Raw genomic sequence first — 16,766 nt, forward strand, 5'->3', positions numbered from 1 at the left:
ATTTTCAGAGGTCCTTACTTCACCTTTTCTACTAATATCCTCTAAACTGATATGTATTAATCCAATGCCAGCCCTGAAACACTTAAAATTTCTGGGACATATTCAGAAATACAGTGGGGCTGCTGGTAAAGTGGATGGAGGGAAAAGTATTTTTTGCATGTGTTGCACTTTTTAAAAAAAATTCTAAGTGATCTACCACATAACCAAGTGCTAGAAAAGAATATGCTAAACAGAAATTGGGTAACATAAAAACTTGACTAAATACTTACATATAATTTTTATTTCACACTTCAATCGCTTTTGTACCCTGAGGCAATTACAACTTGAGGACACCAGTGCTCCTCCTATTTCTCAACACCGATGGCTTTGCCCAGATGTTCCCAGGCCTCTTGGGCCATGGCAGCCCTATGTTGCAGGCTCAGAGTAGACTTCATCCTGTACATAGAAGTCTCAGAGCAGCAATGCAAACATGGTGTGAACCATGTCTCTCAATAGGCCTTGTGTCTCCTTCTAGCGGCTTTCTGTTACACAAAAGAGCTGTAGAACTAGGCTATCTGTGTCCTCCACGGTCTCCTGACAGCTACAGTTTATGCTGAAACTGGCTGGGTAAAGCAGGTGTGAACAGATGGCTCTAGTATGGGGCCTGAGATCCATTGTATTCTGTAGCCTCCCACTTTCTGTGGTGTGAAACACTTTGAGTTGTATGTAGTATACTTCATGGAGACTATGCTCAGGACACCCTTTCATCTGGTGACTACTTCTGGGTCTCACCAGACTAGTCACTTTCTTCTTTCAGAGCCAATATTACAAATGCAACACTGTCTTTAAAGCTCCCTTTTATCTGGGGCAGGCTCTGAGGTGATGCCCCAGGAGAGGCACAGGAGGGGAGAATGTCCTACCCACTCATTGACAACTGCTGGTTAGGTGCTTTAGCCATTTCATGCCCATTCACATATATGCTGGAATTATTTTTAAGAATTGCTCAGTATTACTAAAAATGGTCTTCATGAAATTCAACTGATGCCCCCTGTGTTAGTCAGCTTTTCATCACCATGACAAAATACCTGAGGAAAACAGCTTAAAGGAAGGAAAAGTTTTCTTACAGTTTCAGAAGTTCCAGTTCTTGGTCACCCTGGTCCCATTGCTTTGGGCCTGTGGGGAGGCTGAGAATCATGGTGTGAAGCACCAGGTGGAGCACATTTGTTTGCCTCTTGGCACACAGGAGAGAGAAGATGGGGTTGGGGATTGGGGACAAGATAAAACCCTCAAGAGCACTCCCCCAAGGACCCGCCCTCTTCAACTAGGCCCCCTATCCCAAGTTTCTACCACATCCCAATAGGGCTACTGGCTGAAGAACAATCCTTTCAACACATGGGCCTTGTGGGGGGCGGGGGGTGTCATTCCAGATTCAAATTTTAACAGTTGCAAACCTGGAGAGTTCACAAAGCTTCAGGATGTTAATTGCTTGTTTGCTTACAGGAGCTTCAGAGTAGAGTGGATTTCTATTTTATTCATAGAAACTGAAACAAAAGCCCAGATTCAGTAAGCAGATTGGATGGTCATGCTCAAGTGAAGACCGTCTTTTTCTTTACTTCTGGACATATGTTCTGGCCTGAGGATTCAGTCTTCCACAAGTAGGATGTAGAAAGGAGGTCTCTGGCCATTAACTTCACAGGGTATCTGGAGATCTGTGCATATGAGGTTTCACACAGAAGCCAGGAATTCTCACTGATTCTTCTCTGCAGAGTTTCTGAAGTGCCCTGTTGCACGTCCCCAGGACCTACAAGAGGTGGCTGAAGTCGCAGGAATGCAGATCAGACATTACTCTCAATAACATCAGTTTGAATCAACGGAATAGAGATGTATGGAGGCTTGTGTCTCTACTAAAACTCAGAGCTGGTGTAGAGCAAGGTCAAGCTGATTTTCATGAAAATATGTTCCTTCCTTCTACAGTTTGGAGATTCTCATTCTTAGAACACAGGGCAGGCTGGGGAGCAACAGTATACCTTGATTCTGCTCCTAGTAGATGCTAACCATTTTGTTGGACACATTTCCTCTCCCCCAGAAAACTCTTGCGATCTGAATGAAAGGGCTCACATGATAAGTTGTTACAGTTTAATTAGTATATGACCCAACAGGGGTCTATAAAAAATACATGGAGAGAAGGTGAATCCCTTTTGAGAAGGGGAAATATTTGGAAAGGCTGGTGGAAGAGATTGCATTTGGTTTGGGAAAAATGGGTAGAGGAAGGTGTCAGAGCAGAGGGTACAGCATTGAGCAAAGGAAGATCATTACATTAGCCTCTTCTCCATTACTGTAACAAAGCACTTGAGACTAGGTATTTCAGAAAGAAAAGAGGTTTATCTAGCACTCAGTTCTGAAGACTGAAAGCCCAAGAGCACAGCACAGGATCTGTTGAGGGCTCCCTGATTGTATCATGTTATGGCAGATGGCATCATGGTGGGAGTGTATGCAAATCACATGGTGAGAGAGGAAGCCAGAAAATGATTCTGGGAACAGGCTTGCTCTTTTATAATGAGTTGCTTTTGCTAGAACTAACTTGTATGTAGTCCCATGAGAACTACTTTAGTTGCATCAGAAGGGAGCACCCCCATGACCTACAGACCTCCTGATGGGCTCCATTTCTCAATGATCCCACCACCCCATAATATTGCCACACTGAATACCAGGCCGTCAACACATGAACCTTTAGGGACACACTCAAGCCATATTCTATATCTAGCTGTCAACGCATGCATAAGTCATGGCACAGATTATGATGTGGCTCAGCCTGGGGTTCACAATGGGTAATGATGACATGTGAGGCTAGAAAGATAAGATGGGCACGAGCCAAATTAAATTCATAATGGAAGAAGAGTCAAGTGGGAAAAGGAGGTAGGGAAATGATTTATGATGTAAAAATAGTGAATAATTGCAAAGTGAAGTCACTTGAGGTTATTGTAGTGTGGGGGAAGGCGCACTGGTCTGGGAGGCTTCTCCTAACTCTGCCATTTACTGGTGTGACCTTGTGCCAGTTTCTGCTCAGTTGCTTGACTTCCTCATTTGTAAAGTGTGGGACCTGAGGCTCATTGAGAAAGTGAAGTGAGAGAGAGGAGGCAAACCTGCTAGGCTGTAAAGTCTACGGAGGGCTACTCTTTTGTAGCTATGGGATGGGATAGCAAGTTAAAAGCTGGGCTGATCTTTCCTTGGGGATGGAGAATGGGAATCATCTGCTGCAGGAGCTGCCTGGTTGCCAATTAATGTACCATGTGGCAACTAAAAACTGAAAAACCTTTGAAAAACAGAGAAAAGATGTGATAATTCAGGGTCTCTGATTTTAGGTTATCATTTTATAGTGTGATGAACTAAATTCTAGAGTCTGTCATTCAAATCCAGCAAAGCCATTCTGCACTCAATTAACTTAATATGAAATATATAGAGGGCCATTACTCTATCGAGGAGCTGCAGCTTTTGATAAAATATCCAAATTACATTCTCCAAGTTAAAAAAAGAGAATTATCCCTTTTTAGTATCACTTGAGTGCAGAGTTACTTATTTAGTTCAAATAGCAGAGCTCTGCTTCTGAGAATCTCTGAATAAATTGGGCGCAGGACTTTATTTAATCACTTTTAAACTGTGCATTTGTAGGGGTGTGGAGCTAGGTGCCATCTTGTCACACAGAGATGTAGAGGTGGGCCTCATGACTTGGTGGATGATTTTTTTAAAATTTATTTTTTGGTGCTGGGGATTGAACCCAGGGGCAGTTGACCACTGAACTACATCCCAGACTCTTTATTTATTTATTTATTTTTAATTTAAATTGCCCAGAGCAGTCTTCAATTTGTGATCCTCCTGCCTCAGCCTCCCAAGTACTAGGATCATAGTGTGCACCACTACACCTAGTTTACCAAATGAAAAATTTTAAAAAGTTGGATATTTGTTATTATTGTCATGTGGTTAGAAATAATGCCCAAGTTTTTGAGTCATTAGTAGAATTTGTGTTCACCCCTGACTCCTTGATGTTGGTTGTGGCCCTAACCCAACAAGCTACACACTTGTAGAGCTGAGCGTGAAATGTGTGCTTAGGTCCAGGACGAGGCCCACCTGCTTTCCTCTTAGGTGTGCTCTGATTTTGCATTGAACACCAGTGATTTTTTTTTCTTTCATGTGTTACTGATTTTTGAACCCAGGGCTTCATACATGCTAGGCAAGAAAGTGCTTTACCACTGAGACACACCTCCAGCCCTTGCTATTTTATTTGAAGACAGGGTTTGCTAAGTTGCCCAGCCTGGTCTTGAACTTGCTACCCTCCTGCTCAACCTGCCCAGTAGCTGGGATTACAGGTGTGCATCACAGCTGCAGCTGAACAGAAGATTGTAAAATGTTGGCCCTTGGAACTGGAGGAGCATGTGAGGATGGGTATGGTCTAAAAATAGGGGGAAGTATGAAATTTTGGGCAAGAAATAAAGTCAAAGGATAACAAAAACGACAGGCTATTCTATCCACTGGTGTGATGGGAAATCACACAGTTTCTTCTTGGACATAATTACCGGTGCTTCTTGATTTGAGATGAGATTATATCTTGATAAATCCATCATATTTTGAAAATACGTCTTAAACTGAGAATGCATTCATACCCCTAACTTGCAGAGTACCCTAGCTTAGCAACACAGCATACCGGAGAGTGTCCTCCTTCATCCTCCCGACCACCCAGCTCACAGAGCTGGGGGCTCTCTACCGCTGCCCAGCGCCACAGAACAGGGTCAGACTGCATATCACTAGCCTGGAGAAAGATCCGAATCCCAAACCGGAAGCATGCTTTCTGCTGAATTCACATGGCCTTCTCACTCCCATAAGATTGAAAATTGAAGCTCGAATTATTTTAGGTCAGGGACTGCCTGTAGTTTGCAGTGCACCCCAAACTCTGGGTGCCCCATTTTTGGTGTGACAACTGACGGTGCTAACTTGAGCTCATGTGAGTCCAGTGTCCCGGAGGCAGGCTTTGGTCTGCTCTGCTGTGGAATGTGGGTGGGCTGAGTCTTTCCAGCCTTCACCTGGGCTCTGGTCTTCAGTTACTCCTGCAGTTACACCTCAAGGCCACAGGGGGCCACTGTTGGCAGCCATTTGGCATTTCTTGCCCAACAGGGAAAATTGGCGGTCCAGTTCAGAAAATTTAGGGTGGGGCTCATTCCTGCAGATGAACTGGGCTCTAGTAGGCTGGGTCACCAAAGGTCTGTGTGTTCACCCCCCAATAACTGGGCCACGTGTGCCCCTCTCAAGGGCTGGGAGGCCTCCTTTTTCACAAATTCATTTTTACCATTCTCTGACAGGAGTCTCTGATTCCTAAGCCATTTCCCCATGTCCACCTAGGGATGGACTCAGACAGGAAGTATTCCAGGCCCCGTGTCCCACAGCCTACACAACAGTAACAACATTAGACTATTTAAGAGCCTCTACCACGTGCTAGGAATGATATGAGCCCCCTCCGGAAACTGTCCATTTATATCTCAAGGTCGTCCCTGAGGACCCCATTTTATAGATGAGGGAATAAAGTAGATACAGTATTCAGTTTGCCCAAGAACATACAGAGCAACATTTAAATGCAGCTGTACACATACATAATTTAAATCTTTACTGATGTCCTCTTACAGGATTACTCATTAATTTTCAGTGACAGTCTTCTATCTGCTAAAAATTGGTGTCACTCTGTAGGGGTCCCCGACATGGGGTCCCCTGTAGGATGTGACTGGATAGACTGGACTGTCGGGCAGGCTCTGCCTCTTTTCTTCCTGGGCAGGGGAGCGCAGGTCACAGCCCTAAGAACCAGGGGCACGTTCACCAAGATGGGTCTCATGAGGGGCGGCCAAGTTCCTCCGGGGCCTCTCCTCCTGGCTCCTCAGAGGACCTCCCTCCACACGCCCACTTCATCCCTCACTGTCAAGGCAGAGCCCCGGCTGTCATTCTGTTCTCTTCTCTTGCTTCCATCTATCCTAAAACTTAATGATGTAACTTTGTTCTTCTTTATGGCTGAGTAGAACTCCATTGTCATTTGCAGGAAAATGGACGGAATTAGAGAATATTCTGCTCAGTGAGATCAGCCAGCCTCAGAAAGTGAAGGTTCATATGTTTTCTCTTATATGTGGAAGCGGGAGAGAAAATAGTAAACAAAAGGGACTTTGGATAAATGAGAGAAGCCAGTAGAATAGTGGGGGGGGGACTGGGGGAGGGGATGGGAATAGAAAAATTGAGGAAGGAAACAGTTCAAATGTTATGCCCATGTATGAAGATATCACTGCCAATCTCACTAACATACAGAAAGGGAGGAAGGCAGTGGGGTGGGACGTGGAGGGAAACACACCCAGTGCTGTGTGCATGTGTGTTCGTATCACAGAACCTCACTCTGATGTATAATTACGATACATCAATAAAATTACACATAAACCCTTCCTGAGCCACAAGGATTCTGCCTCCTCTATTTTTCTGACTTCCCCACTAGCTGCTCTCCTGTGACATTTTCCTGATGCTATCTTAGCTTGGACTCCATAGCTGTGTGGCTGGATTTCTGTTTTCCAAGTCTTCATTTTTGTTCCTGTAAGGCTTAGTCGCATCACGATAGCCCCATCTTTTAAAAGTGCAAATAACATATTGTTCTCCTATTTAAATCCTTCCAGCAGCTTCCAGTCACCTTTGAATAAAGTTTTAGAATTCACCAGCCAGAATTTATTGGTTTCCTAAACAGCCTTTTCTGTCTCGTAGCCTCCATTCTGCCCGCTCCCCTGAGGACCCCTCCATCCACGCTGACTTGCTCCCAGGGGGTGTCAGCCTTCCCTTGCTTCGTGCCTCAGTGCTTGAGCTTCCTCTGCCTGAAAAGCCCGCCCCTGGCCCCTGTTGGCTGAATCCCATGTGTCTACTAGATGCTGGCTTAGATGGCCCTCCTCCAGGAGATGTCCCTGGCTGGATGGGGTGTCCCTCCTATGGGGCCTTGCACCTGTGCACACCCCACCATGGTTCACTCATTCTTTACTGATGTGTTTCTTCTACCAGACAGCAGGCTCTCTGAGGACAGGGCATAGCTGTATCCACATCCCTAGCACCAGCCCAGCAGCCAGAGGATACAGTGACCTTGGAAAAACGAGGAGCTCACTCCTCAAGATGATGCACTGTCACCCATCAGGAAGCTGTTAAAACAGTGTACACATCTATCCTGACCACACAGTGACCGCACCCCCTAAGGTTGTGCAGTGCACAGCTTGCACAGTATAAGTGGCAGCTCTGCACAGCAACAAGCGTGCACCGAACAGGCCCTCAGTACATGCGTGCTAAATAAATGCACAGCACCTTGCTTGAATGTGTTGTCTATTTATACATTTGGTACTGGGGATTGAACCCAGGACCTCATGCATTCTAGCAAAGCTCTCCACCACCGAGCTACATCCCTAACCCTTTTTATTTTATTTTTATTTTGAGACCGATTCTGGGTAAGTTTCCCAGACTGGCCTTGAACTTGTGAGCCTTCTGTTTCAGCTTTCTGAGGAGCTGGGATTACAGGTATGTGCTTCCCTGCCCAGCTTGAATGCTATTTAAAATGATGTAAATATTTCTTCCTGCACCAACTAGCCTGGTTGTACCTTTGGTGCTGTGTAACTGCCCACAGGGATTCTGTCAAGAGGAAAACCAACCACCATGTCAGAGAACCGAGCAGGAGCCCTGAATGTAGACAAGGGTGTGATTCTAGAATAACCTGGCTGTTTTGCAGTCCTCAGTCTTTGGATGAAAGATGTTACAGTCTCCATTTTTTCAGGGAGGAAAAACTAAGATGCAAAGAGATAAAAACTTGTCTCAGGTCAGACTGGGAGCCAGGAGAAAACCCCTGTCATTGAGTGTCACTATCTCTCAGGGCTATAAACTCCCCAGTGTCGTTGGTATGTGTAGGGCATGAGATTCTAGTATTTAGTTTAAATCATAGTGGCAACAAAGCCTATATTGGGGCATCCTGATCTTGTCTGAACCTTTCCCCAAAATGAGAAGCAGTTCTTCTCACGATCAGAATCTTACAGATACGTTAAACAGATACCAAACCCAGCTTTTCTTCCTGAAATGGCCTCATCTTTTTTCCTCTGGAAAATTCCTCTTGATCTTTCCAGACTTTCTTAGTTTATTTTCGGTTGTTATAACAGGACACTGGACCTTGGGCCACTTATAAAGGTTAGAGGTTTATTTTGTCTCATTATTCTGGAAGTCCAAGAGCAAGAGGAGAGAGAGAGGGGACAAAAGAGCTGACCAACTTTACAATGACCCCCTCTTCAAGAACTTGTCCATCCATGGAAACTAACCTAGTCTCACCAGAAAGACATTTTGTCCTTCTTAAAGGCCCTCTGAATATGGCTACAATGGCAGCTGAATTTCAACATGAGTTTAGGTGGGAGCAAGCCACATGCACCCCATTGCAGATTCTCCCTCCAGGGATAACTCTGGCCCCCAGAAGAGTGGAGTGCTGCAGACCCTCAGCCCACAGGCTACCAGCCTTTTGTAGAGGCAGCTCACTGCCCTCATTGTGAAGGTAGAAATATTTGTCGTATTCTCTCAGCATGGATCTGAGCATCCCAAGAGAAGGGTCTGCTTCTTTGTCATGTCTTTACTCAGCTCAGTGCCAAAAGCAGAGTTAAAACTAATGGGGTGTATTTGGTCATTCAAAAATGTGCATTGCCTGCCGATCCACACTAGGCACTAGAGTCCAGAGGTGAACAGACTGAGGAGAGTTCCCCACCTGCCCTCCTGGGGCTCACAGCCTCGAGGGTATTCTGCATGTGGCATCATGAGGGGCACTTCCAGAAATCCCCTCTTAGGGACAGCCTGCATGCTCAGATCTGGGAGATGTTGTATTCTCAGAAAGTTCTTTGACAACCTGTGGAGGAGCAAGGCTTTGTTTCAGGACCAGGGCCACTCCCATTGGCTCCTCTAAATTGTAATAGAAAAAGCAGTTCTGGGTAGGTTGTGGGTGGCTGCTATGCATGCATTGGATGGAATAAGATTTCCCTGGGGTTGAGGGGGAAGATGATTGGTGGGGGTCATGGCAATCACTAACCTTGCACAATTAGGAGACCAAGGCCGGCTTCAAGTGTTCTCAGCAAAAGACCACTTGGATTTTAGAGGCAGATAGAGCTTGACAAGACACAGTCAGACGACAGAGAACTAGCTTTAGTGGAAGACCTTGATCCAATAGGTTTTGCTCCTTCTCTATCAGTTCCTCAGTTCTAGGTTTCTTTTTTGAGTTTCAGAAGTGATAGCACACATATCTTTTCAAGGTCATCTGAGTGTGTCAGGCTCTACCTTGATGAGCATGAAAAGGTAGAAGGCCAGAGAGAACGGTGTCTTGGAGCCCTGCAACCATGTTATCTAGGGATCCTGGCCCTGCCTCCATGCTTTTAGGGTTGGACCTGCCCTGCCATTTTCTGACTCCAAGCCTCATTGCAGCTTTCACAGGTCTGAGTGGTTGGTAGCTAGTGAATTCTCCTGGATTTGCACAGTGCACAGCCTGGGCTGTAGGTCAAGGCCAACACACTGTCTCCCCTTTTTTCAGTGCGCAGGTCTAAGGCAGCTGATGAGGAGAGGAGCCGCCGAGCCCAGCGTGCCCGGGATGAGTATCGGCGCCATTCGCTTCGCGCCATCCAGAAGGGCACAGTTGCCGGCCTTAGCTCCATGTTCCAGGAGCTTGGGCAGAACCAGGAGCAAGAGGCAAGACTGTATCACCACCTCCCGGGCCCTGGTCCGCCAGCAGCCCTCGCCGTGCCCGTCAGGTGAGTCAGTGCTCCACAGGGTAGGGCAGGGCTGGGGAGAGCCTTGGGCTGGGGTATGCAACACTGGGTTCCAGTGGGCTTTGTCCCTGACTTGCCAGCCAGGTTTTCTCTGTGGACCACAGAGTTTCCATGGTGGAGAAGGGGGTGCGTTGGGGTGAGACATGGACATTTCCAACAACTTTTAAGATCTGTGAATCTTAATCTTTTTGAAGCCAAGGATTCCTTTGATAATCTGAAGATAGCTATGTACCCTCTTCCCCTCAAAATGTGTATTGATAAATACCCCAAAATGTTTGCATACAATTTTAAACTCCTTAATGTCCATGGGCTGTAGATTAAGAACTTGTAATAGAAGACTTCAAAGGGGTTAGTGGTGGCTGGAAACCAGGGCCCCAGCCTTTTCTACCTAAAGGCAGTGCTGGTTCAGGCCCCTTTGAATAGCAGGCTTGCAGATTAGCCTGAGGGAGTGCAGGAGATGGAGACACCTTCCCCACAAGGCCAGCCCTGAGGTTTGGTGCCCAGCCTGCAGGGCAGGCCCTCAGCCCAGAGAGGGCTCAGAGAGGGTGGTGAGCTGCTCTCCTAAGGGAAGATGTGGAGGACTCAGTTCACCCCAGGTAGTGGAGGTTGTCTGAATGTTGCTTTAGTTGGGCCTCCTACTTTCTTCCCCCCTGTTGTCCCTGCAGAACTGACCAGGCCTCCCTTTTTCCCCTCCTTCTCTCCTCACTTCCTTCCTTCCTTTCATGTATGATTCTCAAACCAGGGAGTTTACAAAGGTAGACTGTGCCAGGCAGCACCTGACGGCCTCGCTGCCTCCCCTGGGCAGGCCCCTCGCCCCACACTCATCACTGTTCTCTATTTCCCTCTGCACGCGCTGGCTTGAGATCTTCCCTCTTCCCTTCTCACAGCTGCCTGGCATTCTACTGCAGATGTGCTATAAGTTATTTATCAAAACCCCTATTCGTGGTCAGAGGTGCTGCTTCATCTTTGTTTCTCACCACCAGTGCCCTGAATGAATGACCTTGAAGAAATTAACTTTATATACACGCAAGAGACATTCTCCAAAGCTGGATCTCTGGGTCGAGGGCTATGTGCATTTATAATTCATCTTCCCTCTGAAGGGCTGATACCCATTCACACTCTTACCTTTTAGTGTGGCCAACAGCTCAATGTCAAACTTTTGCGTGAGAAATAAAATCTCAGAGAGAGTTTATTTATTTATTTATTTATTTGGTGGTACTGGGGTTCCTGGAAGCCCTTTTACCTCCGGGATACACTCCCACGGGCTACACTCCCAGACCTTTTTTTTTTTTTTTTTTACTTTTTTATGTGGAAACAGGGTCTCTTAAGCCAGCAAGGCTGGCTCGGAACCAGCGCAATCTTCCTGTCTTCGCCTCCCAAGCGCGGGGATTACAAGCGTGTGCCACCACGCCCGGCTCAGAGAGAGTTTAAACTTGTATTTCTATTTAGGAGGATGCTAAGGGTAGTTGGTCTTTCCTTATCTGTCTGTTCATCCCCTACCCATTTTTCTCATGGAATGATTTGTCTTTTTTTTTTTTTTATCAATTTCTAGGAGCTCCTATTCAGGAAGAGGATTTTTTGTGACAAGTATTTCTTTTCTTCATTTGTCATTGTCTTTTGACTTTTGTGATAGAATTTTCTGTTATAAAATGAGGTTTAATTTTTTAAAAATGCTTTCTGGATTTGGGGGAATAGTTAGAAAAGGGCTTCTTTGTTCCGTGCTTTTTCAAAGAAACCTATAATTTGTCCCTTGGGTCCATATGATGGAGCCCTGGGGCATGCGATGATCCCTGATGCCACCTGGCTCCAGGCTGACTGGTCTTGAAGTCAGCAGGGGAGGGTGGCTGCTCTGCAGAGTCTTGAGGGGGTCAGGATGCCACACAGGTGGAGGCAGGCAAACTCCCTTGCCTGCCTCCCAGGGCCACCCATGGAGAGAGCCACATGGCCACACTGCCATCAGCTCCATGGGGCTGGCACTGCCCAGTAGCTTTGTTTCTGCAGAGGGGTGGGCATATGCTGCGGGGGGCAGGGTAGAAGAGTCCTTAGTGCAGGCTTGAGGCTTCAGCCAGCTGGTCCTGGGAACACCTGTTTTAGTAGCTGGGCTTGTAATCCTAGCAATTTGGGAGGCAGACACTGGAGGATCACAGTTTGGAGACAGCCTTAGCTACTTATCAAGGCTCCTTCACAACTCAGTGAGGCCCTGTTTCAAAAATAAAAGGACTAAAAAAAAAAAAATAGGGCTGGGAGTGTGGCTCAGAGGTACAATGCTCCTGGGTTCCATTCCCAGTACCGCAAAAACAACAAAACAAAACAAAAAAACACACACACACACACCCCACCACCTGTTTTAGTATTTATATTCTGGGCATCAAATTCCTTGCTTAGGGCAGGTATGCTGGTACTTGCCTGTAATCCTGGCGATTTGGGAGGCCAAGGCAGGAGGATTCCAGGTTCAAGGGCTGTGCACAGTAACTTAGTGAGATCCTGTTTCAAAATAAAAAATAAAAAGGGCTGGGGGTTTAGCCCAGTGGTACAGTGTCCCAGGATTCAATCCCCAGAATTGAAAAAGAAAAAAAAAAAGAGTCTCTTCTGAGAAATAAATTCAAATTCACTGCTTAGAAAGAGAGGGACATGAGGGAATGCATTTTCTTTGCTGTTATTTTTAACCTCCTATTGCCTTTGAAGGAGACAGAATCCTAGAAACGAGAAAGTTCTTTCCTCTAAGCACTTTCATGTTTTGAGGAATGCAAATGTGGCAGAGAAGGCTGAATGGAGGAGGGCTGCCTTGTGCTGCTTAGAAGAGGAAAGGCATCTGAGGGTACTGAGAGGGGAGGGGAGGGTGGAGCAAAGCCAGCCTGGGGATTAGGGGAGGCAAAGCCTAGAGAGGCTGCAGGCGAGGCCGGGCTTGGGGAACATGCTCAGCAGACCATGGCTGCTATGGTGGATCTGGTTGGAATTCTTCCCTGCAGGACTGAAGTGCTGGGAGCTGTTGAGGTGGTGCCTAGTGGGGGTCCTTGGATCATGTGGGTATGCCCTCAGAAGGGTTTAAGGTAGTTCTCTTCTATAAAGGCCCTGTGCTGACCCCTGAATTGTTCTCTGACTTCTTCCCTCTGGCACAGTGGTGCCATGATTCCATCTGCAATTAGGCCCTTGGGGCCACCTGATCTTGACTTTTAGCCCCTAAAACTGTGAGCTCAGTAAACCTCTTTTCTTCATAAAAATCCTGCTTGGGTGTTTCATTATAGTAACGAAAACCAGACTAACCCAAAGGCTTTAAGCTGTGTAATGTAACCTCCCCCTTTGCATTTCTTCCAGTATCTTTTCTGAAATCTAGTGTTCAGTACTGTGTGTGTTTGCACATACATGTGCATAAGTAGATCCATTCTGGGGCTTGCAAGGAGCTGCTGAGCTAAGTGTCCAAGTATTTATACAGAGCAAATACATGTTATTATTATTTTTGCAGTACTGGTGATTAAACCCAGGGGCATTCTGCCTCTGGGCTACACTCCCAGCCATATTTTTTATTCTTTATTTTGAAACAGGGTCTCACTAAATAGTTGAAGCTGGCCGTGAACCTCTGATCCTCCAGTCTCAACATCCAAAGTACTGGAATCACAAGTGTGCGCCGCCATGCTTGGCCAAAGGCAGTTTATTTTATTGAAAAAATGACAACAGGGGTGACTTTTAGAAGCTAGCACTAGTAGGTGGATAGTAATGACAAAATAAGAACTCACCAGGTTCCTACCACTCAGAAACAGTGAAGCTCAGATTGTTTAGGGAAGACCAAAGCCTTGTTCTTCAGCTACTGTGTTTTCATACCATAAATTCACATCATGTGGTCTCCTGACATGTCGATTCAACAAACAGCCATTGGGTGCCTGTTATGCATGGGTGCCATCCAACTCTTACTGTGCTTCATTTAAGTGCAGCCCGAATATGGCCAGGGTTTTATGTGGTCCAGCCTCTGTGCATTCGAGAATTGCAATTTAGAAAGAGCGTGTGTGCACCACCTCCTCAAAATAATCATGGCTCCCTTGTTAGAAAACCTTAGAAGTGTCAGCCAGGTGTGGTGGTGCTTGTAATCCCAGCATTCAGGAGACTGAGACCGGAGGATCACGGTTCTCGGACAGCCTCAGCTACTTTGTGAGATCCTTTGAAACTCAGTGAGACCCTGTTTCAAAATAAAAATAAAAAATAGGGCAGGGTGTGTAGCGTGGAGGTCGAATGCCCCTGGGTTCCATCCCCAGACCCGCAAAAAAGAGAAAACCTTATAAGTGTCCAGTGCACCCCTCTCAAATTCTGCACCTGCTCCTACACATCTCACTTGGTGTCTTCAATCCCTCACCGACCCAGAGCCAATTGAGGTTCTTTGCTGTTTCTGTTTATTATCCTGATTCCACCCCCACAGAACCACAGGACCTAACAGGCACAGGAAGGTGTCCCCTCTGCGGGAGGAAGGGGGTACTTGGAAGGGCCACAAATTAGAGTCTGTACATTAGTAAATTTGCACCAGTCCTATTACAGTCCTTCGTCATGGATGCACATATGTATGTCTGGGCCATTCTTAAGGGAAAATATGTTTTTTTCCCTTCTCTTCTCATATTCTCTTCTTACCTCCACCTGTGTAGCTTTCTCTGAAGCAAGTGATAAACTTTCTTTTGGAAAAAATAATAAGAGTTGCTACATAATAATCTGTAGAGTGTCTTCAAGTACCTGGGCTCACTGAATCCTCTACACAGGCACGAACGTGGGCTGCCTGCTGCCTTCCTTCCTCTCTCTCTCTCTCTCTCTCTCTCTCTCTCTCTCTCTCTCTCACACACACACACACACACACACACACACACACACACACACACACCTCCTTCCCCTCTGCCTCCTTTCCTCTCTCCCTCTCTCCTTCCTCCTCTCCCTTTCCCTCCTCCCCTGCCTCTCTCTTTTCCTTCCTCTTGGCCTCTCTGCCCCTTCCTCCATCCCTCTCTGACTCTTTTGCTTTCTCTCTCTCTCCTCAGCAGAACTTGGGAGCGCCCACTGCGTCCACTCTCCAGAGAAGTCATTGTACGCTGGTTTAAGGAGGAGCAGCTACCCCGCCGTGCTGGCTTTGAGAGGAACACCAAATCCATCGCCCCTTGGTTCCATGGTAGGACCCTTTCTGGGCCCCAGGGTGGATGCTGACCACCTATCTGCCTCCCTCTGGGTGGAGGAGGAAGTTTTGAAGGTTAGCTATGGTCAGGAGTGGAAAGGATTTTAGACTCTATGAGTCATATGACCCTAACTGCAGAAGTCTAGGAGGCTGGAGGCCCCTGGGATGTGGGACATGACCTCCCATGTCTTCTGGGCAGGGGGGAAGATGAATCCTGCCACTGCTGTCACTGCAAGGCCTCATTGGCCATCAGGCCTCCCCCAAGACCTGAGACAGTGAGTTCTCAGTGGGCTGCAAGCTCTTGGTGGGGAGGACCCATATCTTTGTGCTAGGCGTGCAGCCCTGGATTGGGCCATATCCTAGTACCTGCAGGCTCTGAAAAATCCTTGTTGGTTAGATGGCACATGGCTGCATGAAGAGGTCAAACGATTCAATCTAGAGTACTAGAACTGGGAGGCTCCTTGGAAGCCATTCAATCTCTCCACTACAGATAGGAAATTAAGGCTCAAAGAGGGCAAAGAGTTTTCACAAGCTACCAAGAGACTTGCAAAGTCAAGTGCAGGAAAATATTTTACAGATCAGGATCCCTGTCCTGTGATCTGAATATGCAAATGGCCTCAAACAGGGCAACAGGACTGTGGCTTCAGTAGAGACTAGCTACAGTGAAATAGGAGTGGCCACCAGCCACTCTGTATCAGTTAGCTATTGCTGCATAACAAAATGCCCTCAACTAGCTTAAAGCAAACAAGATTCTGTTATTTATCCACTAATTTCTGAATCAACTGGGTGGTTTTCTAGTCTGGGTTAGGCTACATGATATTGGTTGAGCTTGCTGGTGTGTCTCTGGGCAGTTGGCAGGTCCATTGGGCCTGGACCATCCAGGATGGTCTTAGCTGAGGCATCTGCACTCAGCTCCATGAGGCCTTTCACCCTCCTGGCCTGGTCCAGACTATCAGGTTTCTCTGAAGAAGTCGCATCTTGGCTTTGCTTCTTCCCTATCCAGCACCAGGCTCAGGTTTGCCTGGGGACTTTCCTGGTTGGAACTGATCTCTCCTGCCACAATTATCACCCATCTGACTCTTACCTGCCTCTGTAAGGCAGGTAAGGGAGCTTCACCAGCCTGTCCAGGTGTAGAGATGAGCCCAGTGTCACAGAGGACACTAGAGATGCTGGCATCATGAGGGCCAATGGGTAGCTGGCAGAGGGAGGTCCTCAGAGGTGAGCACTGGGCGTAGATTCTGACTCCAGGAACAGCATCTGTGGTACTCAGGAGAAATCACACACCTGCGTTCTCACCTCCAGGAGCTCAAACTGCTCATGAAGGATGACGTGCAGGCAGCTGCATGCTCTCCGGGTGGGCCAGCTGAGAGGTAGCACCATAAGGCCAGTCAAAGGTCACATGGGCGTTAGCACCACCAGTCCAGGTGCAAGAGTGTCTTCATTGGTCTGTCCCTTTCACTCTGGCCCCTCTCTAGTTCATCCTTCACTCAATATCCTGGAGAATCCTTTAGTCATAATTGGAGCCTCTCACTCTCCTCCCATCTCCACTTCCTTTTACACGTACCATGGATTCTAAGTGTCCTGGGTCCCACAGGGTCCCAGGTGATAGGGCCTAGCCTCCTCCACAGCTCATGCCAAAACTCTCCTTGCCCACCCTGCCCTCAAAGCTCTGGCTATTTTGTTGCTCCTAGGATGAGCTGCCCTCCTTCCCATCTCAGGCCCTTTGCCCTTATAATTGCCCTGCTCGCCTCTGCCATCTTCCCCTAGCTCTTCCCGTTTCTAATACCTTCTCATTTTCATCCGACATGTCC

General features: G+C 47.0%; 1 protein-coding gene across 3 annotated transcripts in view; it reads left to right on the forward strand.

The window, feature by feature from the left end:
• SH2D4B (SH2 domain containing 4B) overlaps positions 1-16,766 on the forward strand; it is a gene marked incomplete at both ends in the record, with an annotated part of 89,827 nt that overhangs the window by 50,149 nt on the left and 22,912 nt on the right. For 2 of the 3 annotated variants that reach the window (XM_080693881.1, XM_080693882.1), the window contains 2 exons: positions 9,581-9,797; positions 14,828-14,952. In XM_080693881.1, the coding sequence (XP_080550007.1) occupies positions 9,581-9,797; positions 14,828-14,952 (342 nt within the window). Of the gene's footprint in view, positions 1-9,580; positions 9,798-14,824; positions 14,953-16,766 lie in introns of all 3 variants that reach the window. The other variant, XM_080693880.1, reaches the window with a different exon arrangement.

This window comes from Muscardinus avellanarius (assembly GCF_963383645.1).
Source record: "Muscardinus avellanarius genome assembly, chromosome: 4".
Lineage (NCBI taxonomy): Eukaryota > Metazoa > Chordata > Mammalia > Rodentia > Gliridae > Muscardinus > Muscardinus avellanarius.